The sequence below is a fragment of the Petaurus breviceps genome, unplaced genomic scaffold (genome assembly GCF_028583685.1).
Source record: "Petaurus breviceps papuanus isolate PSGF00001 unplaced genomic scaffold, PetGlider_PUasm1.0 186, whole genome shotgun sequence".
Taxonomy (NCBI): Eukaryota; Metazoa; Chordata; class Mammalia; order Diprotodontia; family Petauridae; genus Petaurus; species Petaurus breviceps.
Genome location: NW_027185798.1, coordinates 33,338,871 through 33,363,805, shown reverse-complemented (window position 1 = coordinate 33,363,805; position 24,935 = coordinate 33,338,871). Strand labels below are relative to the sequence as shown.

Sequence of the window (24,935 nt, the reverse complement as noted above, 5' to 3'; positions counted from 1 at the left end):
AATGCTTTTGTCATTATCTCAACCAATGTAATTACATAAATATTATGTGATGGCCTGAAATTGGAAACATTCTCATTTTCTCATACTAAAAATGGTTTAGAATCATTGGTTAAGAGAATGGTGAGCAGCAGCACTAGCAAAAACATATGGCCTTTCCTTTTCGCAAACAATTATAAGGATATTTGTTGAGAAATCTGTTGTACCTAAAAAAGGCACATTTTTATTTTTAAAAGTTAGTGGTATATGTAGATGGGCTCACCCATACTTTCAAACCTTCTACCCAGTTATCCTAGTCAGTAGCTGGGACATTTTCTAGAACAGTGTGGCAAAGATTGAAGTATAGAAACCAAATACTTCTTTTAAAAATCCCTCTAAAAACTTCTACCCAAGAAAAACAGAAAACTTTTATGTTTAAAATTTTTTATTTAAAAAAAAGACCTCCTCCAAGGAGTTGAAAATATCTCTGATAAAAGTATAAAATATAATTTTCAACTTACAAAAAGATACACATTAAAAAAACAACAAACCAAAACTACTTTCAGTACATTTTCTAAGTTGTACAGTTCACAGATAAGAGTGGGGTTCAGTGCTTTGATACAAGACAGTAAGTAGAGAAAGTGCTGATTGCTTAGATTGATTCATTAAGTGCCAAGGGGAGAAAGGAATTGTTCAAAACTCCTCTCTTACCACTGGGAGTGTGTTATTGGGTGGGAAAGCTACTTGATTCTGACTTGCTTCTTATGAGGTTATTTGGCAGTTATGATCCCAGCTTTGGAGTGTTTTGGTATAAAAGGACCCTCCCTAATAACTACTGCTGTCAGTATTATTCAGTCTGCCTTCAGGAAGCTACTGGTAATGACAAGAATAACCATTTCATCATAATCATCAATTTTCCCTCACCCATCCCAGAACATTTTAGCTGAATGCTTAGGGGGACTAGGAGGAAAATCCCCAATAGAAAACAGAACAAAAGTGCTAAGAACAATACTTCAGGATGAACTCCAAGGGAGTTCTGAAGATAATTTGTGCTTCCCCCTCCGACCAACACTGAACCCAAACTCTTAAGAAAACCTCATAAGAGGAAGAACAAAGCGCTCAGCTGTAGGCTTTCACCAGCCTCCCTCAAGGGGTCTGTTTGCCTTTGCTTTGAAACAAGAATAATGTATCATCTGAGAAGTGCAGTGGATCACTTCCCTTTCTCATCAAGAAAAATTTCTACAAGAACTGGGAGCACCTTTAAACATATAACATATAATGGATATGTGGGAAGGGCTACACTGATTTCAGGAAGCCTCTTCTTCCCACCAAAATTTTGGCCATTATTTCTATAAAACCTTTCCCAGATCATTAAATCATCTTTGCCTGGCATGGGGGCAAAGGCAGATTCTCAGAAGCCAACTTTGTGACTGCAATCCATAACCCCACCCTCCCCAGAGATCCTGGGAAGACCAATCTACAGGCCATCCCAACCCTGACCAAACTACTGAAAACCCCTCATAGTTCAGGGGAATTCTGAGGAAACAGGTCACAACAGAGTCCAAGCCTCCCACAAATCAGCAAACACCCTCTATGACACAACAGCAACACTGGCCAAGAGGGTGGAAGCACGTTGGCATCCGTTTTAGGAGACGACTGCCTGCTGATCTCCAAACATCAGGGAGACAGAGGTTAAGGTGAACCCATCCCCAATGGTGGGTAGAGACTGTCATGCCTCTGAAAAAGCAGTCCAGAAGAGACAGAAAGAAACAGGTAGATAAACAGCTGCTTCTCTTCTTTGGTACATTCACTGCACGTTGTTGTTGACAATACAGGGATCCACCTAGAATCGAAAAAGGAAAGATGGTTTTAGATTTAGAAGGTAGGAGAGAAGCAAGGGAGTCAGAAGAATATGTACATTGGAAACCCTCCCCCAACCCCCCCCATTCAATGAAGGTAATAATTCTCACCTCAGTATAAGTGGGTGGAGGCATAAACTTGAACTCTGATGCATACATAAAGATGGGGCTGTCCAGAGAGCTATCATCAAGGAGAGGAGTGGTGGGGCTCTCCAGCCTGTGATCTTCAGGAATAATATCCATGTAGCAAGGAGGTGCTGCAGTGAGAAAATGGAGACAATAAACCACCCAGCCAACCAACTTCCCATTTCCAGGTAATCTTTAATGGGAAGGGGGGGGGGGCGGAAATAGGAAGGAGACTACTGGGGCTCACCTTCTGGGGTATCAGGGATGTTTAGATCCACCCAACTCATTTCAGAGCTGGTGCGGCTAGCCATGCTGGATGTCCGACTGCTGAGTCCTGACTTGCTGCCAATGACTAGAGGCAGGTCAAGGATGACTTTCTTAGATCCAGGGACACTGACATAGATCTATAAGGAAGAGAAAAACTGTTTGTTATACCAGTGAGTCATGACAATACAATACTGCTTGCTTCAATGACCAATTACTCTAATCTCAGAGACAGTCTCACTACTTACCAATAAAGAGTATTCAACTCGGAGGATGTTGCAGCCAAGGATGGAGGGCTTAATCTTTTGTACACGAAGGCTTTTGCCACGCCATGATTCGCAGGTGCCTGAAATGATATGGTTGCCTCGAACAGAAGACAGTTTTTGGGTCAACACCTTGGTCTGGCCATTGGCAAGGTAAGTGTGTCGGGCAACAATAGCAGCCTTGGGCATAACGATGCGGGAACATGTATTCTCAAAGTCAGCATTGATAGAGATTTCATCACCTGACAAAAGAATTGATTTTTGTTATTCCAAATAGCTGATGATTTATGGTCCACAACCCTTCTCCAAACCATGCAAAACCTGCCTCTTCCAAGCCCAGACTTTTCTTACCTTCACAAAATCCTTTCCGATCAATCCGGGCAGAGACAGATACCCTCCCATCAGGAATAAACATGCAAGAAACTTTTTTCTCCTTCTTGGCAGACACAGGTGCCTGAATAGGATAAAATAAAGAAAGCTTTGTTAAAGTTCCTGAGAATTGCCAAGTAAAGATGGCTCCTGCTTTTGATTATGAGGAGTCTAGTCCACTATTATATATTAGATAAGACATGTTATGTCATTCTCTACCTTAATTATATTCTCCTCTAAGCTCTGCTTGAACATTTATCAATGGTCATGGTAATAGGGTTTTGTAGTATATAGTGAGACTATATTTCTGAGAAAAAAAAACACAGGGATCCCCCCTCCCCTTTACCAGTTAAGTTTTTATTCACTTTCCTTTTAAGCTAAAGATCAGATTCTTGTTTTCTGCATAAGTCTAGTCAAGAGGTGGGGTCCTGCCTAATAAGATCTCCCACTACCCAGGATTTAAGTCTACTGGGAAACCTTACCATCAAATCAGGCGTATTGACATCCACGGGATCCATCACTTCGAAGTGCTTCTTGGTCTCTTGAGTTGGCTGGCTGGGACGGTCTAAGAAAGCCTTTACCCAGTAGTCTACACTGCCATACTTCCCCTTGAATGATGTTCCCAGAGGCCTATGGTGAAATAAAGACAACTCCTTTCAGATTACTCATCCAGGAACATCGGGTGCCCAAGGGAAGGGAGGCTCTAAAGAACTGAACAGCATGGCTAACACCTACCCTGGAGGAAGTTCAAAGCCAAACTGGTACTCGTACTTGTTTCCAGGTCTCAGGATCACAGACTCATCATTAGCTTCAGAAAGAGAAAAAAAAAAGATCTACCATTAGACTTACTAAAAAGTGGTCCTGAGCTTATTTTACGCACAAGAATGCCTAAACAGTATATGTATTTTCTGAAACTAACCCGGGCACTTCTGTCTCCCAGAAGGAGAGGTTAGTAATTGTGGCCTGGGTAAAGAAGCCCAAAGCCCTGAGCCCCGACCCCCAAACCAAAGGCTGCGATGCTGTTTTACTTTCTAACGCTAGATTTCGCTAAGCCCCCTTCCCAGTTCGGGCTATGACTGCGCAGTTGAGGAGAAGGCTGGGGTGGGGGTACTACCCACTTTGCTAGACGCAAGGACAAAGATTCCGCCCTGGCCCCCTCCCACCACCCTCCCGGACAGGCCCCGGCCCAGCCCCTTACCTGCCGGCTGGTCCTCCAGGAGGAGCGTGTCCTCGTAGCGCAGGTATTCCATCGCCTGCTTGCACTGCTGGGAGCCCTGCAGCCACAGGACCTTGGCCACTCCGCGAGCCAGGATCCTCACGGCCTTGACCCGGGTCACCTCGCACACCTCGACCACCACCCGGCCGGCCACCTTCTCCCCACTGCTGTAGACCTTGTCGGGGTCGCTGAAGACCACCTCGAAAACCTTGATTTTCTTGAACATCACCATGGCTGGGGGTTGGTTCACTCGGAGGGCAGGGGACACAACGATTCAGTCTCTCTCTATCGAGAGCCAAAGGATTAGCCTCTCCGGTCGGGGGTGAGGGAGGCTGGTTGGCTGACGGGCTTGACAATTTGATTCTAAGAAATTGAAGAGCCTCTTAAATCAGCCCTTACTAACTTTTAGAAAGCAGAAAGGCTAGAAAAATAGAAGACTTCTCACTAAAGCAAAGAGACTTCGAAAGAAGAATAAAGTCTTTCCGTCTCAGGCCAAAAGGAGCTTTGAGGAAACCCCCTCCCCAAAATTTCAGAAGACGAGTAAGTAAGAGGTAGACTGGAGCGATCTAAGGATTGCCTCTACAAGCAGGCGGAAACAGCCCTATATAGGGCTCCGGCGGTCTGGGCCACGCGAGGGCCTGCGAGGTGGCTCGTGCTGTCCTCGTGCACAATCTTCCCATTGGCTGTCTTTGCCTTGTTTACCAGTGACACAGCCAATCAGCGCGCGGCCCGGAGCGCGTGGACACAGTGTGCCTCTGGCGGGGAAACCGTTGTTGTGCACGGTTTCCTCAGAGGAAGGAGGGGGCGGAGGGGTTCTTGAACGACGTCCCTTGAGACAAATGAAAGGAGGGCTAGGGGATTGCCCCTAAGCCTATCAGCATTCTAACAGAAGTCGGAGGGCGGGTGTTGATGTCAGGGATTGGCGTTTCTGGGTGAAAGGGGAAAAGTGTCTCAGGGGGCATTGTATGCTTACGTTCTGTACTCGAGAATGATTTTAGGGTAGCCCGGCCTTTCTCAGGCCCCTCGAATCTCATGTCATCTGTTACTGCGCTCTATTCTCCCAGTGTAGCGCCTTTCCCACAGAAGCCCTAGAAAGTAGTTCTCCATTAAATTGAGGATTGATGGCTGGGGATGAAGGGACGGGGCGGAGGGAGAACTCATTTTTCAGTCAGACCTTCCCAAGAAAACAGAGAAGAAAAAGGGGAGGGGGAGTCACTGGTGTTCGTCAGCTCTCTCTTCAGTCTGCATCCCCAAATTGGACGGGGTGGGGCGTGAGTTTTCTCGCCCCACTTTCCCTTTATTCCTGGCTTGCAAGGACTCTGAGTTTCAGTCTCACACCGGTCTTTACCTTTTCTCACCTTCTTTTTTCTTCTCTTCCTCCTCCACCTTCCCCCCCTCCTCAACCACAGTGTTCTTTTTGGAACGGAAATACGCAGGGTGTGTTTACATCCTGCTCTCGCTTAGCCCCCTCATCTCTTCTATCTTCTTTCCCTGTAAAGCAGGGGGACACTTTGTTCATGCTCCCCATGGACCTCGTCACCCCTTTGAGGGATACAGGGATTATATTATGCATATCTTTAAAGCATCTGCTTAGCCAGGCTTTCTTTTCTTGTTTCACACCTGGCAGAACCGTAGGCTACTCCACCCTTCTTAGTGCTCGCCTTCGGTAATTCCTGATTGAAGCTCTCTCTGAGCCAGCTGGCATGCCACCCTCTGTTCTCTATATACTCTCCCGAAGCCCAAAGAACAAAAAACAAAACAAAACAGAAAAACAACCACAAAAAAGCAACCTCAAAATGAAGGAGAAAAGTTTGTTTTTGACCAGGTTAATAATGTCTCAGCTCACGGAAGGAACAGAAGCACAGCAGAGTAGTTGGTTTTTTTTTTTTTAAGTGTATTTTGAGTATTGATTATTACTTTTTCCAAAAGCCTTTAGAAAATGAAGAAATGAAGGGAAGAGGAAGCAGGTTTCGAAGTCTCCAGAAGGTCTGGCTAATATCCTATTGTGTGCTATGCTTTCAGGAGGCTTAATTTGGATCCCTGTCATAGGGGTTTTCCCCTTTCCCTCTGAGTGAGTTGGCCATAAGGTCTTAGGAGATGACTATTAAAAATTAGTCCTACTGAGGCCAAAAGCCCTGTTATAATTAGAACTTTTATTTTTAGACAGTGTATCTTACCTTCCTTTCTTTGGCTCCCTGTCTTATCTATTTGTGGACATTTCAAAGTTTGCTGCAGTCCTCCTGGTCAAAAGAGGTTGGTGATGTCCCAAAGTTTGAGAACATACGTGAAGACAGTAGAATGGAATGGAACCCCGCTTCATCCACTATTTTTTTTTTAGTGACATTAAGGACCTTTCTTCCTTCCTCTAACACCCCAACAGATAACACCCTGAGGCTAGGCAAATTACAATCCAAAGTGACAAAGTTCCAGGATGAGGCTTGATGACTTAATTGGTAAGAAAGAACAGAATTAGCCCCGGGAACATCTTGATCCCAGGGGGTGTGTGAGTTAGAAGTAGCACTCTGTTGTACAGTTACTTAACAAAGAATGGGGTGTTTTCGTCAGTGAAGAGCGTTGATTGAGCTCCCAGACCATGCAGAATCTTAAGAGTGATGTTTCACAGTTCTTAACTGAGGGATTTGCTTTTTGATAGTAGGGAATGGACAAAAAGGAAAAACAACATAAAAACGCTTATAAAATATACCAGATTGTAGATTAACGTTTAATTACGATGCATGAGTATTGAAGGTAAAGAAGGGATACAGAGTAACTGAAGCTTTTTAATTATTTATTATTAATTTTTATTAATAATTTATTTAATTATTAATTAGAGAAGAATTCTTGGAGAAGGTTAAACACTGGTATTTACTTGGGTATAACCATGAAATGCTGAATTCAACTCTTTTTCCATATCCTACAGTAAATCTCTCTTGTCCTGGGTATCTTTCTTATTGTGTTTTTCTCTTATCGACACTCTTTGCAGAGTTGAGTGCTATGGACATGCTCCCTGTTATGCCAAGCTTCCCTTGAATGTTAAAAAACTATTTAGCTTTGGCAGTAATAGCTTGCCAGGGCCTTCAGCCAAGATATTTTCTGAAATGGTGCCCTCAACAACAGGGTTGTTTACGACCTTTCCCCTAATAACTTGCTGAAATAATAAAATCAGCCTCCAGAATCTTCCCCCCCCCCCAGTTCCTGGGTTGGGGAAAGAGAAAATTCTGTGAATTCCTTTTCCCCAAAAAAAGTGCTTTAAGGGTACAAGGAGGGGGTAAACTTGGGAGGGGCCACACAGTAGTGCTAGGTACAAGAACTTTGCATATTAGGTCACCTATCTCTTTTCACCCCTCCTCCTCCCTTTTCTTTCTTCACTTCAGTCTGAGGGAAACTGAAAAGTGATTGTTGTTTGTTTGCTTCACTTTGGGTGAGGTGTTGAATACAAGCCAAAGATTTTAAGGAATAAGGTGTCCTCACTGACTAGTCTGTTGTCAGGCAGAGACAAGTTGCAAGCTACCCTCTTCAACCACAGGCCTTGGCCTCAAGGATTTAAGAAATCTAGTATCCTCAACCCAAGAGTTCATTGCTCCAATTTGCACCCCACCCCTCCAGCCATGTCTGTGACTCCCAATATTCATAACTCCCTTCTCTTGCTACTCATTTAATTTCTTTCCCTCCCCCCTCCTCCCATTTTATAGGGAATTTCAACTTATGGGAAAATAGGAGGCCTGGATAAAAGAGAGGGCATCTCATGAAGATTGCCCTTGGTGGCAGTAGTAGATTTAAAGACACTTGTGAAACAGGATTGAATTTGGAAGAATTTTTTTTTCTAATTTAGACTTAATAAAAGACTTCTATTGGTACTTAGTGAGAGCAGTGAATATAGGACCATAGGATCATAGATTTAGAACAGGAAAGTAATTCAAAAGACATAGCATTCTTTTTGTTCACTAATTCTATAGAGAGGGATATGCCACGACTAGTTCTAGTCCTCATTACTTCTTAACTAGAATATGATCATAGTCTCCTAATTGGTTGCCCCTTCTCTAATCTATCTTTGAAACTTCTGTCAAAATAATCTCCCTTGTGTATAGATGTTATTTTGCTCAAAAACCTTTAGATGCTCCCTATCGTTTATTGAATAAAATAGAGACTTCTCATCCTGGCATTCAAGACCCCAATACACCTTTAGGCATCATCGTATACCCATCACATACCCCCATGCACTTTATATTCTAGCCAAAGTAGAGTACTCAGTGACTCTCAGCTTTGTCTTGCCCTTCCTTCCCTGCCTTTAAAAATGATAGTTCTCCCCCAAAAAAACCTCCCTTTTTTTTTTAAACTTAGCCTCTCATTAATATATCTCCACGTGCTATGTTTATATAACTGACACCCTCTAGCCATTTTGTGACATCAGAGATGGGAAAACCACTTTCCGTAATAAAATTAATGACTTTTTTTCCTGCACTCTTAAGGGGCCCTGGGTGTATCCTTTCCCCAGTTCTGGTTTGTCCGGCGTCCTAGAGCTGCCCTGATTGTATCCATCCCTTGTTGCTCTTGCCTCTCTGTCCCTGCCCCTAAGTGTCTCCTTACTCCTTTCCTTGTATGAGTCAAAATGTAGTGTAATAAGATTTTATTGGTAAGCATTTACTGTCTTATTCTTTTGTGAAATTTTGAAGATCTCAAACTGCTATAACATTAGGACAGTATATTTATACACCTGAGGCGGTGAAAAGAATCTTGAATTTGACATTCAAAATCCTTCACCAACTGGCCCCACCTGCCTTTTCCAACCTCTTACACTTTACATCCCCACACCCTTCCATTCAGTGACATTGGTTTCCTTGCTGTTTCTCTAACAAGACACTTACCTCTTCAGTTGGGCATTTTCACTGGCTATCCCCAATGCCTGGAAATCTTTCCTTCCTTATCTCTGGCTCTTGATTTCCTTGGTTTCCTTCAAGTCTTAGCCGAAATCCTACCTTCCACAAGAGCCATTCCTCATTCTCTTTAGTCCACATTTCCAGGTTGTCTAGCCCAGTGGACTGCCAGCTTCTTGAAAGTAGGGACTGTTTTTTGCTTTTCTTTCACAGTGCCTGTGTAAACACTTAATAAATGCCTTAATAAATGACTATACTGATTCTACAAGCATAAAATAAATGATCTTATAAAAAGGGAATAAGATCCAACTGGTTCCCTCATACCAGCAATGGTTTTCCTTCACAACTCTTTTTATTGAAATCCTTTCCTTCCTCCACAATGCTTAATAAATGCTTGGTGACTGATTAATTTCCAATCAATTACCAAATCCTGTTGACTCTGTCTCTAAAATTCATATCAACCCTCTACTCTCACTGCTAAATGTCCCAAGTATTCAAAAAAGGAAAGAAAACGGTGCGTGCAAACTATAAGATAGTAACCTTGACTTTAATTTTTGGCCAGACTTTAGAGTAAAAGGAAGGGCTGGTTTGTGAACATCTATAAAAAGAAGTACTGATCACTAAAAGTCAGTATTGCTTCATCAAAGACAAATCATACCATATTAATATTTCTCAAGAGAATGCGAGAAGCATAATCCTAAATTTCAGTGAAGCATTTGACATAGTTTCTCATTCTATACTTTTAAACCTCCCCGTAGTCTGGCTCCAACCTATCTTTCCTGATTCATTGGATATTTTTTTTTTAAGTAATCGGGGTTAAGTAACTTGCTCAAGGTTACACGGCCAGGTGTTTCTGGGTGGGTGCTAAGTGTCTGAGCCCGGATTTGATCCCAGGTCATCCTGACTCTGGGGCCAGTGCTCTTATTCGCTGTGCTACCTGGCCGCCCCTGATTCATTGGATATTAATGCTACACTATGATATCTAGTCAAACTAGTCTCTTATTTCTTCCTTACAACGCCATCTCCCATATGTCTAGAATGTACCACTGCCCCCCAACTCTGTGTCAGACCCTCTCTCTTCAAGTCACTATCTTCTGCATGGATCCTTTCCTGATCTACCTGGTTTCTAAAAATGCCTTCCCTCCCAAATGAACTTGTGTTTAATGAATATACACACACACACACACACACACACAAACACACATATATACATATACATACTTACTAACTTTGTATTTATAACGCATCTTTTTATATGTTCTTATCTTCTTCATTGGAATGTAATCTCTTTGTGAGTAGGGATCATTTGATTCTTTTTACTTATGTTCCCCAGTGATTAGTACAGTGTTTGGCATACAGAAGGTGCTTAATAAATACTTGTTGATTGATTGGTCTTTGTGGACAAATAGATATAGGCTGACTGATAGTACAGTTGGGTAGATTCAATGATTACCTAAATAATGATCATTAATGTCACCTTGGAGAAGATCTCTATTTGTGTATCTAAAGAATCTAGATCTGGCCTTATAATAGGGAGCATTTAAAAAATATATTTTAATGTTTGTGAGGTGCTTTACAAATATTAAGTCATTTTATCATTAAAACAATCCTTGAAAGTAGGCACTATTATTATTCCAGTTTTATAGACAAGGGAACAGAGGATATAAAGGTTTTAAGTGACTTGTCCATATTCACAAAACTAGGAAGTATCTGAGTCCAAATTTGAACTCAAGTGTTCTTAACTCTAAATTTAGCTTTCTGTTCACTGGGCCACCTAGCTGCCTATAATGTCCCTAATTTTTAAATACCAAATAGAAGAGGTTATTTCTGATCCTGAAGGTAATAGGTAGTAGCTACAAGAGGTCATTGGGTAGTGGTTAGACTTGTGATTTAGAAAAATCACCTTGACAGCTGAGTGGAAGATATAAGGTAGAAAGACAAATCAAGGGGCGGCTAGGTGGTGCAGTGAATAGAGCACCAGCCCTGGAGTCAGGAGGACCCTGAGTTCAAATATGGCCTCAGACACTTAACACAAAACTAACCATGTCACCTTGGGCAATTCACTTAACCCCAATGCCCAACCTTTCCCCCTCCAAAAAGCAAAAAGAATGACCAATCAAAAATCTATTACAGTACTTTAGGTGAACAATCATAAGGGCCTGAACTAGAATGCTAGCAGTGTTAGTGAAAGGGAAATACATGAGAGATGTTGTATAGAAACAATGATTTGGCAATAAATTGGATATATGGAGTGAATGAGAGTTAGGAATTGAGGATAACATTGAAATTTGGAAGCATGTATGATTGGAGAGATGGTGATACTCAACTAGAATAGGGATTTCCATTCCAGATGGCTGCCTAAACTGAGGCAGACTATCCAGCTCCCATATACTTATTCCAGCAAAAACCTCACATTCAAACCAGATTATTATTGATCAAGAAATCCAATGAGAAAGTATACCAAATTACTTCTTCTATCTCAGAACTCTACAGAAAGTTAGTCCAAAGCCTGCAGGCAATAAGTAAGAGAGTTGCCAGCAAATCCACAATCAGTACAAGTAAACAAGCCATCTTTCAGTATAACCAGTGACAGTCCTGATGTTCCTAGGACCCCATTCTGACGATGCAGCTCTCTGAACCTTGAAAATTCAGGGGAAATTAATACTAAGTGGTGGAGGTCAGTGCAGAAGCTCAGGGGAACCAGGGCAATATCAAGCCTTACTTTAGGAACTAGAGCTGGAGAGATGAGTTAAACAGTGATAGAGAAATTCAGGAGATGAGAGGATGGGGGGCAGGGTGTGGAACATAACAAGTTCTGTTTTGGACATGTTGAATTTTATATAGTTATAGGACAATCTAGTTTGAGATGTCCAAAAGTTGGTGATGATGAACTGTAGCTCAGGAGACAGAGTAGGGTTGGATATGTAGATTTAGGAATCATCTGAATAGAAATTATAATTTAATCCATGGTGGTTGATGAGATGGACGAGAGAAATAGATGTATAGAATAAAAAAAGAAAAAGTGTGAATTTGCACCCCCAGTGCTCAGCAGTGCTCTGTATATTGTTCTTGTTCAATTGTGTCCAACTTTTGTGACACAATTTGGAGTTTTCTTGGCAGAAATCCTACAGTGATTTGCTGTTTCTTTCTCCAGCTCATTTTACAGATGAGGAAACTGAGGAAAACAGGGTTAAGTGACTTGCTTAGGGTCACACAGCTAATAAGTATCTGAGGCCATATTTGAACTCAGGCTGTTCTGACTCTGGGCCTGGTGTTCTATCCATTGTGCCTTGTAGCTTTGTATATAAGAACACATATTTAAATCTGGAAGCAACCTTAAAAATTATCTAATCCAACTCTTTTTTTTTTTTTAAATAGATGAAGAGGGGCGGCTAGGTGGTGTAGTGAATAGAGTCAGCCCAGGAGTCAGGAGGACCTGAGTTCAAATGTGGCCTCAGACACGTACCATTTACTAGCCATGTGACCTTGGGCAAGTCACTTAACCCCAATTGCCCTTCCTTCCCTCCTGCAAAAAAAAAAAAAAGGAAAGAAAACAGATAAAGAAACTAAGACTCAAATCTATGACTTTTAACTCTAAATACAGTGTTCTTTTCAATACACCAATTTGCCTCTGGTTAGGTTAGGAGTTTCTTTTTTTTTTTTTTAAGCAATTGGGGTTAAGTAACTTGCTCAAGGTTACATAGCCAGTTATTTTTTGTGTGGGTGCCAACTATCTGAGGCCTGAACTGATCCCAGGTGGTGGGGTGGGCACTCTTCCTCACTGTGCCACCTGGCCGCTCCTAGGTTAGGAGTTTCTTAACAACTGAGGAGTAAAAATGTTCACCCCATTTCTTAGACAACTTAATTTTAATGAATAAATTAAAACATAGCATGTTAGAAATGGAATTTGCCTACATATAGCAAACCAGCACACATACTGCTATGGACTAACATACTGGTAGAACACCTCTGAAAGCATCTCCTCCCATGTAAGAAGTTGGGAAATTGCCTTTGAAAGAAGTGTGATGACATGTCATGGAAATGTCTTGAAGAGATATTGTAGCATACAAAGACATCTGATTCTGGCCAACTAACCCCATGGAAACAGGAGGCTCTTGGGCTACAAAAGCGCTTAAAAAGGACTAGCAGCCTGAGCTTTGACCATTTTTCTTTTGGACTGTGTTCTTGGGGGATCTTGTAGACTCCTTTGATGGCAGAGTCTATTGAAAGGAAATGCTGTCAGGGGAGAGGCCCTAACACATAGCTTGTGGTTTCAGGCCTGGGCCCTTCACCTGCCTTAGCATTTGTCTATTTGTTTCTACTTTAGGTGAAAGGTTTGGACACCTTGACTTTGTGAGTTTTAAAAAGTCAGGAGAGTGATAGCTCACTGTGACAGCATTCAGGTCCTATGTCCAGCTTTGCATCAGTGTCCAAATTGCAGAGTGACCTTCTGAATACAGCCCAGGAGTAGTAGTTCAGACAAGGATTCATCCAGCAGACATATGTGGACATCATATGTGGACAGGAACAACTTGGTGGGATAAATGCTTGAAGCAACTGTGCCCAGAGCCTGGGATAAGGGAGGTTTGATAGGGGGAGAATGGGCCTAGGAGATTTTTTGGAGGGGATCATTTGGTGTTGATACTTTACCATATCCTTGAAGTAAAAGGTAATTGACATCAAGTGCCTAAATGGCACTGGAGTGCTATTCACTGACATCTAACCCTGGGGGGCAGACATAACAGGTAGAGGCTTGGATGAATGGCAGTAGAGAAGAGACACCTCCAAGCCCTCAGGGTATCCCTAGAACTCAATGGGGCAAATATAGCCAGCCTGGCTCTGGGAGAGTAAGCCAAAGCATACTTAGCATAGTTGTATCTCCCACAGTAAGGAATGTGTTGCTTTATATACATCGGGCTCTTGCTGTTTGTTAAATGAATATTGAAGTCTGTGCTGGACTGCTAGCTCCTCCGATGAAGCCTTCCTTGATCCTCTTAGCTGTAAGTGAGCTTTCCTTTTTCAAATCTCTTCAACCATTCTGTTTGGACTACTTCTATGTACTTATCATGTTAGAGCTAGTTATGTGTTTGTATTTGGTTTTCCTACCTCCTAGATTATAAACTATTTGAGTACACGCATGTTCTTATTTCGTCTTTGTGTTTTCTGAGTACATTGTTCATTGTAGGTATTTCATATGTTTATTGAGTTAATAGAATATGAAGTACATGATGGTAGACTGAATTTAAAATATTATAGGATGTAGGACTTAAAAAGACCATAGAGATCATCTAGTCGTATTCCATTTTACAGAAAAGGAAACAGAGGCTTGGAGAAGTGTAATAACTTGCTGAAGATCATATAAGTAGTAAATAGTAAAAGAAAGAACTGAACTCAGATCCTCTGATTCAAAAATCAGTACTCTTTCCAGTTATTGTCTAGCTTTATCAATAGCAGTAGGAAGAATGAGGCTCAAGTAACATGTGACTGGGCAGGGCTGTTCTAGGACTGTTGCCAGATATTTTCCAGAGCTGTTTGGTTCCTAGTGTTCCCATGTTGGGGAGTGGGGTGAGGAGAGAAGCTAGCCAAAATTGGAGCCTGTTTAGAAGTGATCCCACAAATTGTCTCTCATTTTCATTGTATCTCTGTGTGTCACTTTCTTTTTCTCCAGCTTTTGTTTTCTTGCTTATGTAGGAGCTTGTCTATCTTTGAACAAAGCAATGTAGATGAAATAAGCTTGAAGTTAGGTGAGAAACTGAAATTTTGGTCACCATTTTCTCTCTTTTCATACCTCTTCAAGAAATTCCTTGGAGCCTTTTCTGGGAAATGGGTACCTATAAACTTCTGAGGATGTTTTTAATTATTCTAATTGAGCCTCCTGAATTGGGGCAGAATTTACCTAGGCTAGATTGTCAGAGGGTGATAAAAAGGGTCATTCCTCATTTTTCTAAAGTTCTTCAGATGCCTTTAATAGGTACTTTGCACTTTGAGCGTTGGGAATCCTTTCTCCTGCTCCTCATTCTCATTCTAGCCCCAAGTTCTCCTGTAGTTTTGGCAGAGGACAGAACAAACTCTTTTGTTGTTTGTTTGTTTTTAGATTGACTGTTCTTTCCCTCTCGTTCAGGAGCATGTCTAGGCTCAGCTCCCCATGCCCTAAGCTTACATTGTCCTGTACCAGAGCAGGATGATGAAGAGGTGAAGGGGCGATGCTTTGTTTTTCCACGAAGGAAAATTGGACTGTATTTGTGTTTATGAATTTGAGGGAGATAGGACATCTAGTGCTTAGCCTAACTTACCCTTTTCTGGGAAATTCTTTATTGCACAATTTTAGACCACATCTGCCTCACTCTGCCTCCCAGTGGGAAGATGAATGTACTGACTTTATTGCTAAGGTTCTCAGACTCAGTTGTTGTCTGTTCTTGTTTGTCCTTGGTTCTCATGCTTAAGAAAGCTCTCAAGCCTCCCTAACTGTCTTGGGACCTAAAAAAAAATGACCCAAACTACACTCCAGAGGGTTAAAGACAATTATTCAGTAGAATAATAATAAAGAAGAGATTGAGAGGTGGGGGTTTATCTTTGGTTGTTTTGACTTCATCCAGGGAGAAAGCAATATCAAGAATCATTTTGTTAAAAGTTTTTGCACAAACAAAACCAATGCAATCAAAGTTATAAGATAAAAAGAAAACTGGGAAAAAATTTCAACAAGTATCTCTGATAAAGGTCTCATTTCTCAAATATATAGACAATTGAGTCAAATTTATCACAATACAGGTCATTCCCCAGTTGATAAATGGTCCAAGAATATGAACAGGCAGTTTTCAGTTGAAGAAATCAAAGCTATCTATAGTCATATGAAAAAAATGCTCTAAATCACTATCGATCAGAGAAATACAAAGTAAAACAACTCTGAGGTACCAGCTCATACCTATCAGAGTGGCTAATGTGACAAAAAAGGAAAGTGTTGGATGTTGCAGGGTAAGTGGGAAAACTGGGACACTAATGCATTGTTGTCAGAGTTGTGACTGATCCAACCATTCTGGAGAACAATTTGGAACTATGCCCAAAGGACTATAAAACTGCATACCCCTTGATCTAGCAACAGCACTGCTAGGTCTATTTCCCAAAGACATTTAAAAAAAAAAAAAGGGAAAAGGGCCCATTTGTACAAAAATATTTATAGTAGCTCTTTTCGTGGTGACTAAGAATTGGAAATCAAAAGGATGCCCTTCAGTTGTGAAATGGCTAAACGAGTAGTGATATATAATTGTAATAGAATATTATTGTGTTATAAGAAATGACAAGCAAGGTGATTTCAGAAAAACCCGGAAACACTTACATGAACTGATGCAGAGTGAAGTGAACAGAACCAGAAAGAACATTGCACACACCAACAGCAATATTGTTTGATGAAGGATTGTAAAAGACTTTGCTTTTCTCAGCAATACAATGATCTAAGACAATTCCAAAGGACTAAAGATGAAGCATACTCTGCCTCCAGAGAAAGAACTGATATTAATTGAATAGACCAAAGTGTGCTGTTTTTCACTTTCTTTCATTTAAGTCTTCTCATACATAATTACTAATATAGAAATGTTTTTCATAATTGCACATGTATAACTATATCTACTTGTTTAGGGAGGAGGGATTCTATAATTTGGAACTCAAAACTTTAAATAAAAGTGTCTAAAAATAAAAAAAATAAATAGCAAGCAAAAAAAGAATCAATTTGTTGATATTTGCCTAGAATTGTATCTCTCCTATGTTCTTGTCATGACTTGTAGGCATCTTACTTTTAGTTATCTTTGCCTAATGAACCTATATGTGTTATCTATTCTAACCCACACCTCTTCCTTCTCCCTCCTGATTACTGTGGTTTCCCCGATTGTCCTTTGGCTAACAGGAAGTACCTGTTCTATTCAGCAATCCAAAGCTTTACTGGGTAATTTTCTATTTTTTAGCAGTGGAAGGTAAGTGGTGGATGGTAGATGACGGTAGATATTAGTAGTGGTATGGGGATGTGGCTACAAACCAACTGAGTTTGCTTATTAACATTTACTATGATACTTCCTATCCACACAAACTAGGAAAGTGGGTGTTGAGTCAGAGTTCCACTAACTTGAACCTAGGCTATTTGAAGCAATGAATTAATTTAGCAGTTCAGAAAACTGAGTCCCAGAGAGAATGGTTAAGTGACCCAGAGTCAAAGAACAATGGAGGTAGATTCCAGATCACTTGATTTTCTGAGTTCTATGACCTCTCCCAGTGGCTTACTACCCAATTCACAGGCTATTTTAATCACAGGAAATACGTGCAGCTTCTGGCTTCCTCTTCATTGTTGGGGAGTGGTGGCAAATAGTTTGACTTGGTGAGAGGGGAAGGCAGAAAAAGCAGATTTAGAGAAAGTTTTAATAGGTCTAAGAGCTTTACTATTCCATCTTTCTGGTTGTTCTTTCCTATCTTCATCTGAGACTGAGCAGTCTCTTGATATTTGAGAACTAAAGTTATTTAGCCAAGATTTTTGGGTAGGGGATTGATGTGGGAAGTACCACTAGCACCAGGAATTCTTGATATATTCTCCTCTTTTTGAGTAAAGGAGCGAATGAGGAACATTTCTGAAATAAACTGTTTATTGTGGAGAGTGGAAGGGCGGGGGGAGGGGCGGGATGGAGAGGGCAGAAAGGGCCCAGGACTCAAAACTCCAGCACAAAACTGGAGAGACCAAGCTTCCCTCCTAGCTAAACTCTTCAGGATTTGGAAGAAAATAGTGCTTTATCCTTGCAAAGTTCTTTATATACATTATCTCATTTGATCATCACCACAGCCCTATAAGATAGGTAGTACAAATATTACTGTACCTACTTTTTCCATGAGGAAACAAATTCAGAAAGGTTGTGACATATATAACTAGTAAGTCACAGGGTATAGGGTGTGTTCAGGGAGGACCAGTACCTCTGGTGTGAGAATGGCAGAGCCTTTTCAGGGCTGCTTTCCACCTTTGGTGTCCACTGATTCACCCAACTCCTACCTATGGCTCCAAGAAGCTACAGCATGCTCAGTGGCCACACCCTGGCAAAACCCTGGCAGCAGGTGGGCTAAATCAGGTTGAGGGTACCTAAGGGGTCTCAAACCCTTCAGTGAGTTAGGGAGGTATCTACCCCAAACATGAAGACTTCCCCTTACATGAGAACAATTTCCTTCAATAAACATCGACTGTGGAGTGCTTCGAGCTTGGTTAGACATTGAAGATGTCAAGATCATCCGCTGCACACAGAGCCGTCACCAGTCTTCTTGACCTTGTCTTGACACTGGACTTCAATGACTCTGGAAGAGAGAGCGAGGTGGGCAACTTGGAGCAACTCTGCCTCACTTAAACTGAATTCATTTGCAAATCAGAAGACATTGCTCAGGCCCTTCAACCATTTTTACCTACCTCAGAATCCTGTGTTGACAGGCAAATGATGAAGCAGCGATTTGGATATTTTGGGAGCTGTAGTCACAACCCTGCACACAGGCTGCCCAGGCCATAGGGTTGGACTGAAGCAGCCATGGGATTCAGCAGGCCCCTGGGGAGTCTGATCAGCCTTTTCAAAGGACTGCACTGCTCACCTCCTGGTGTGAGGAAGGGGCTAGAAAAGGCACCCTAAAAACTGCTTCACCCATCCCTGGCCTGCTTACTGCGGCAGGTGGGGAGCCTACCCTGCTGTCAAAATGCACACAAAAAAGTGAACACAAACTTCCAGAAAGACGATTCCACTCACCGTCATCGGCACATGGGATGTGCACACACAGACAACATGAAATGCAGTAGACTTAAAAGATGAACCACTCTTGTTGAGAGAATACAGTGCTTATCACCTCCCAATAGTAGCCCTTAGTGAAACAAGGCTGGCAAATGAAGGTCAACTTAGTGAAGTTGGAGCTGGATGCAGGTTTTTCTGGAGTGACCAAAGTGAAGGGGAGTATGGTGAAGTTGGCATAGGTTTTAAAATCAAAACTAATCTAGTCAACAAGCTGGTATGCCTACAAAGGGAGTGAACCACAGGTGCCTGACAGTGCAATGGCCCCTTGCAGGAAAGCACCACGACACATCTACAAGTGGAGCAAAATCATAGTAGCTCCAAAGAAACATGAGATGCTCACATTTAGAGACATCTCCACTCCAACTGTTCATGTGGACTGTGTGTCCAACCTGTCCTAGAACCCTCCAAGCTTGTATTCAGCCACAGATGGACACACTCTACCTTGACTCCAACATAGTGATGTCATTTCGCTCCTCTTGGAGAATGAAGGACGACAACTAACCAACTAGTAAGTCCCAGTTGAGAATCTAATTAAGGTCTTCTGGCTTTTAAGTGCAGAGTTGTTTATACTAAACCCTGATTCTTTCCTGAGTTCTAATTTTCTTCTCTTATAAAGCATTTAAGCCTCTCCTGTTTTCCTCTGCTGTCTAGGGTTACTTCAGCCCTAGAATTGAAAGCTACAATTCTAGATTGAGCTCCTCTGGGCTGAACTCACAGATAGGCTGAATGCTATTTTATGTTTCAGCTCAATGGATATGAGTAATATAGTCAGTCTTTCTTGACCTAAGCAAAAAAATTCACACTTCTTAAAGAGATTGTATGGTATAAACTAACTTTTTTATTTTATTTTTTTTTTGCTTTTTGGAGGGAGGAAGACAGGGCAATTGGGGTTAATTGCCCAAGGTCACACAGCTAGTCAGTGTTAAGTGTCTGAGGCTGAATTTGTACTCAGGTCCTCCTGACTCCAGGGCTGGTGCTCTATTCACTGTGCCACCTAGCTGCCCCCTTGGTATAGTTTTAAGCTTTAATAGCTTAAGTAGATTTTTAAGATACTGTGTGCTTATATTGTTCAGTGTTCTTAGTCTTTCCTTCTAAGTTCTCTGCAGAATTTAATACTGTTGACCACCTTTTCCTGAATATTTCCTCCTCTCTTGAGTTTTGTAACACTGTTCTCTCTTGGTTTTCCACTACTTTGTCTGTCATGCCTAACTATGGAAAGGCTCCATCTGGGGCCCTTTTCTGCTTTCTCTCTACCTTCTCTCTTGTTGACCTCATCACTTCCTCTTGATGACTCCCAGATCTATATATCCAATCCTAGTCTTTCATTGGAATTCCAGTCTCAAATCACTGCCTACTGGACATTTTCAACCAGATGGACAATAGGCATCTCAAACAACATATTCAAAACAGAATTTATTTCTCTTTTTACCTCCAACCTTCCCATCTTGCTGATTACTTGAAAAACAATTCTGTTACACCCAGTGCTTCTCTGTCTCCAGGTCCCCTTTGGAAGATTCAGAATAAGCAACAAAAGTATGTTTATGGAATTAAAGATTTTAATTGCAGACTATATGAGGGGAGGTGATGAATTTCTAACAAGCACCCCTTCCCAAAATGAGAGAAATTCCACTCCGACGGTTCAAAAAGAAGAAATCAAAGCAGTTTCCTTCATTCAATTATATTCAACAAACATTTATTAAATTCTTAATTTAGGTTAGGCACTGAGGACACAAGGACAAAAAGGAAAATAGTTCCTGAACTAAACATGCTTATAGCCCTTTTCCTGACAGATGATACTTGTACTGAAAAGGAAAAGAGTACATGAAAAGCACTGGATCTTTGTCTTTTTTTTTTTCCATTTTGTGCGTTGTGCAGTGATTTCAGTGATCCCAAAGTGCTCTGTATTGAAAAAATTGTCTCTTTCAAAATAACAATATTCATTTACCTTGAGATGCTAACATGGCTTCTAATCATGGAAGATCATGATCTCAGAAGAATTAAATTTAGGAATAACCAGAAGGATCATGAAAAGACACATGGTGGGTCTAAGTAATAGCTCACATTTGAATACCATTTCACAGTTTACTAAGTGGTAGGTATTATTATTCCTATTTTATAGATAAGGAAACTGTTACTTAAAGAATTTGCAGCTTACATAGCAGGGTCACAGAGCTAGGAGGAGGCAAAGCCAGGTCCTGAACGCAGGGTTTGTTCTTTTTTTTACTCCAAATCTCTATGCTGCAGAATGTTGCTTTTAAAAAAGAACTTTCACTGGAGAAGTCATGTAAAAAATATTAAGGAGATATATTACCAGAAAAGGTGATGAATCATATATGGAAAATGAAGGACTGACAATCTTAGTAGTCTATTGGCATCTTGTGATACTAAAAGAACAAGAGGGAGACCAGTGTGTTGGGTAAATCTAATAGGGTGGATTTATGGGCAAATGTAGTGATGAACTGGACACAAAAACCTGAAGGGGTTTTGACCTGCACTGATAGAGGGAGTGCCTATACCAGTGAAATCATGTATATACCAAATTGCTTTTTTTTTTTTAAGGTAATGAACATGTATACCTCTTAAATTATTTCTACTAAGAAATCATGACCTCATACCTTCCATGACTCTAGATCACTCCAGACGGAACAGTACTAGGAGAATTTGTTCATTATAACGACTGGGAAGCTCATTAAAGGCTTCTTTAGAGAGGTGGGGACCACAAAGACTCTAGTCCTACTCCTGTCCCCATCCCCATTTCTCTGTCCTGTGGTCATTCCAACCCTTAATTTTAGCCCATTTTTATATATCTAGGGAAATATCTTCACGTCATTTTGAGATTGTCCCCTGCCTTCTTCCTTTCCTCTAATACTCTGTCCCCTCTCCATGTTGTTCCTACCAAATGATTCCCTTAGGTGGGCCACAGGAAGGCCCTCAAAGCATTAGTTGGGTTAATAAAGTGGTTGTGGGAGTGTTCATCAGATGAAACACCAGAAAACAAGGATCCCAGTAAGTACTAGGGTCAGGTGAGCTGTAAGCCTGAGGGGAACTCCAGCATCACGAGGAAAGAGATGCAACTTCTCCAGGTCTGGCAAAAAGGCCCGAGCATCCTCTAGGGCAGCTTGAGCAGCCAGAGTGAAGTTGGGGTCACCAGAGGTCAGAACATCAAAGACACATGAATGGAAATAAGCATCTTCAACTGGTAGTCCTTCTTTGCACAGCTGCCTAGCAGTATCAAAGGTCAGAGCCCCTCTTCGTTGTCGCTCCAATCGAGAGAGCCGCTGGCTGGGGGGACATCCTCCTACACAGAGCTGTAGATCTTGCTCAGCTGAGAACGCTCCTGCCACTTCTTCAGCTGCCCGGATGGAGAAAGAGAGCTGACCAGCGGCTTGCCGAATAATGATGGTTGTGCCAATGTAGGCAGCTCGAATCTCCACGTGGCTCCCAGGGGCTTCTGCTCGGATGGTCAAACTTGAACCTCCAGGCCGGTCACCTCCATTGACTGATCCATCTTCAAAAGCTGCTGGCAGATTGTTCACTTCAGCCTGGTAGACTTTTTGGTCAATACATTCCTGCATGTTCTTGAATATAATGGTGAGCTGTTTGGGGAAGGAGAAGAAAGGTTCATTTCTAGTCAACTTGATCTTCCCTAAAATCACCCTCTTCCACAGCCCTGGATTCATCTATTTCATGCTAAAACACTGGTCCTTTTCACTGCACTCATACCTTCCCCTAGGCCTCCCTGAATACCAAGCAGTCCCTGTTCCCAGTTCAAATCTAACATTCCTTCCTCCCTCCTCCTACCTACACTCTTAATCTTAGCAGCTCCCATAGTGGTGAGTTCCTCTCTTTTAGAAACTTCCCCTTCTGAATCTTTGTTTACTTAGGGCTCTGCCACTCCCACTTTTTCTTCTGGATTCCCTGGACGTGGAAAGTAACCAATAGGTAGGAGTAAAGGGAGATGCTGGTAGTGAAAGGAATCGATGAGAAGCAGTGGGGAAGAAGTAGTTAATGCTAGTAACGGAGAGGGAGAGTCTGACTGGGAGAGGGGGTGGCAAAGGCATGGAATTACAATATGGGAATGACCACTGAGAACCAGAATGGCTGGTGTATAGTTGGGGGGGGGGGGCAGTAACCCATGCCAAAGAAACTAATCAGCAAGTGGTTGTGCGGGTCGTGGGAATCGAACCAAAGCTGTTCTCAAGGACTGACGGTCTATACCCTGACCTTCCCCGTGGCAGTGGCGTTGGCTCCTGTGGCCACCGGGTAGCTAGTAGCCTGGACGAAAAGGAAGTCGTTGTCCAAAAGAGGCCAGGAGCCTTGGACACGGCACGTGTGAAAGTGGTGGTGGAAGCTGCGCACATGTGGATCCCCGAAGGCCGCACAATGCAGGAAGCCCGGGGGACGACCATGCAGCCTAGAAAACCGGCTTTCATAGTCACAGGGGTCCGGAGCAGGTGGGCCTGAAGAGAGGGCGGGGCCAGCGCCAGGAGGGGCGGGACCCTGTGGAGGGGGTGGGGCCGTGGGACCCTGGCGGGAGCAGTTGTGTTGGATCATCAAATCTTCTATCCCGTGGACAGCAGAATGAAAGGCCAAGTCCCCTCTGCAGGTACGCGCTGTACGCCGCGTGCAGAGCGCATAGGAGCGCAGGGCACGGCAGAGGCCTCCAGAGTTGGCCCCTGGGCCCCGGACGCCACCTCCCCGGCTCCCTCCAGAAGATCCCCCACTTCGTAGGTTCAACGTGGATGATACATACTCAGCGTTGCAGCGGAGGATTTTGCATTGAGAGTGAGCTGGTGGGGGGAGGAGGGAATGGGAGGTGGGAGAAGAAAGGTTGGGGGGAGAGGGGGAAAAGATGGAGAGTGGAGGATGTTATTGTCAGAAAGGCCCCAGACTCTATCCTCAACCAGAGTAGCCCCAGGCACCCCTCCCGCAGGTCACTGGGAGAGCCCCAACCTTTCAAATACCATATGCTAACTGAGGACCACTTCTTTAACCTCAGTTAAATTGCCAACCCCTTTGCCTTTCACTATGGCCCTTGTACAAGGCATGTAATCCCTGAGTCTTTCTCCCAAAGAAACACCCTCCCTCAGCTAAAGGCTCTTGCCAGTTTCTCTACCCTGCCTCCCAGGGTCTCTCCCTCCTCCTTTCCACTAACAGAGTTCTCCTTGATATGTAATATAGTGGTTGTAGTCCCAAGTTTGGATCCGAATGATTGGGATCCCTCAGACCTTTATTTCTTTCCCCTTTCTCCTTGCCTCCCCCAGACCCTTCCCTAACCTTCCCCTTACCATGTCCACAGAAGAGCAGCAGAAGAGTGAGGGTGCTTAGTGAGCTGCCACGGGGGGACCAGGGACTTGTGGAGTGACTTGGTTCCCTCATCCCTATCCAGTCAGGTCGCCCCTGGTCCCCAGGTCTCTTCCAACTGCTGCCTGGATCCCCTGGAAGGGACCTCAGTCAAAGAGAAATCAGGTTGGGGGTTGAAGTGAAAGGAGCCAAAGTCTGAGTGAAAAGGGTTATAGGGGATCTAGGGAGGTCAAAGAAATGATGAGAGATAGGAAGGAGAGGAGAGAACTGGGGATTTAGAGCTTGGGGGACCTTTCTGGCCTTGTGTTTTCCTCCCATGGTCACCCCTGGGCCCTTGTGCAACACCCCAGTCAGAGGTGGAGGGAGGATGGGGCGGGTGTTGGGGGGGTGGGGAGCAGAGTCCACTGTACCGACCCATCCTGAGCTGACCAAACAGTAGAGGGGTCAAAAACCAAATGACCAGTGGGACGGACAGAACTGCTCTGTTCCCCCAATGGGCCCTTCAATGGGAATACATTCTGGAAACATTTTAGCAATACAACTCATTTGCTTATAGGTTTACTGAAGAACAGGTGACTTTCCATTCCCTTCACACCTGGATCAGAATGAAAAAGAAGGGATAAAACTAGGGCTATCCAGTGCCTATTTTGAATGGTGACATGCAGGTCAATTTCATTTGCAACCTAGAGCATACTAGATAGGTGTTAGCCACCTGCTATGCCTTCTCCATTGAAAAACAAGTGCAAAACAAGTGTGCAAATCAATTTTTTTTTCTGATCCGATAACTCCTTTACTTTTGCTAATATTCTGGTAATGCTGCTCTCAATCACTAATCCTTTCAGCCCTGCAAATACAGAATATTTTGTCCCCACCTCCCACACATTCAA

At 42.7% G+C, this 24,935-nt stretch overlaps 2 protein-coding genes and 2 long non-coding RNA genes across 6 annotated transcripts in view; 1 reads left to right on the top strand and 3 right to left on the bottom strand.

Moving 5' to 3' along the window:
* Positions 1-403: 403 nt before the first annotated feature.
* TXNIP (thioredoxin interacting protein) lies at positions 404-4,454 on the bottom strand. The gene is made up of 8 exons (XM_069090148.1): positions 4,056-4,454; positions 3,593-3,665; positions 3,340-3,487; positions 2,840-2,942; positions 2,474-2,730; positions 2,209-2,365; positions 1,947-2,092; positions 404-1,819 (listed from the first exon to the last, which is right to left on the bottom strand). The coding sequence occupies exons 1-8, from the start codon at positions 4,303-4,305 to the stop codon at positions 1,784-1,786; spliced, it is 1,170 nt and encodes a 389-aa protein (XP_068946249.1). The 5' UTR covers positions 4,306-4,454; the 3' UTR covers positions 404-1,783.
* On the bottom strand, positions 404-4,815 carry LOC138162746 (uncharacterized). Its single transcript, XR_011168705.1, has 2 exons — positions 4,454-4,815; positions 404-1,117 (listed from the first exon to the last, which is right to left on the bottom strand). It is a non-coding gene; the product is annotated as an uncharacterized lncRNA (long non-coding RNA).
* Positions 4,816-20,406: 15,591 nt separating this feature from the next.
* The window catches only part of HJV (hemojuvelin BMP co-receptor), a 5,580-nt gene continuing 1,051 nt past the window's right edge, over positions 20,407-24,935 (bottom strand). Inside the window, exons 2-4 of one of the 3 annotated variants that reach the window (XM_069090145.1) lie at positions 24,033-24,268; positions 22,969-23,534; positions 20,407-22,340 (exon numbers count right to left, since the gene is read on the bottom strand). In XM_069090145.1, the coding sequence (XP_068946246.1) occupies positions 21,720-22,340; positions 22,969-23,534; positions 24,033-24,123 (1,278 nt within the window). In that variant the 5' untranslated portion in view covers positions 24,124-24,268 and the 3' untranslated portion in view covers positions 20,407-21,719. The remainder of the gene's footprint in view (positions 22,341-22,968; positions 23,535-24,032; positions 24,269-24,935) is intronic. The other 2 variants (XM_069090147.1, XM_069090144.1) reach the window with 2 other exon arrangements.
* Positions 23,405-24,935, top strand: part of LOC138162744 (uncharacterized) — an 8,973-nt gene continuing 7,442 nt past the window's right edge. Inside the window, exons 1-2 of the long non-coding RNA XR_011168704.1 lie at positions 23,405-23,529; positions 24,605-24,713. This is a non-coding gene — a long non-coding RNA (uncharacterized lncRNA). The remainder of the gene's footprint in view (positions 23,530-24,604; positions 24,714-24,935) is intronic.

Bases quoted from the DNA above. Each gene is read 5' to 3' on its own strand.
- TXNIP (XM_069090148.1), bottom strand. From the start codon at position 4,305: ATGGTGATGTTCAAGAAAATCAAGGTTTTCGAGGTGGTCTTCAGCGAC. The intron at 3,488-3,592 runs GTAGGTGTTAGC...ATTTCACCATAG, and splicing joins GGCTTTGAACTTCCTCCAGG to GCCTCTGGGAACATCATTCA. The intron at 2,093-2,208 runs GTGAGCCCCAGT...TTCTCACTGCAG, and splicing joins CATCCCTGATACCCCAGAAG to CACCTCCTTGCTACATGGAT.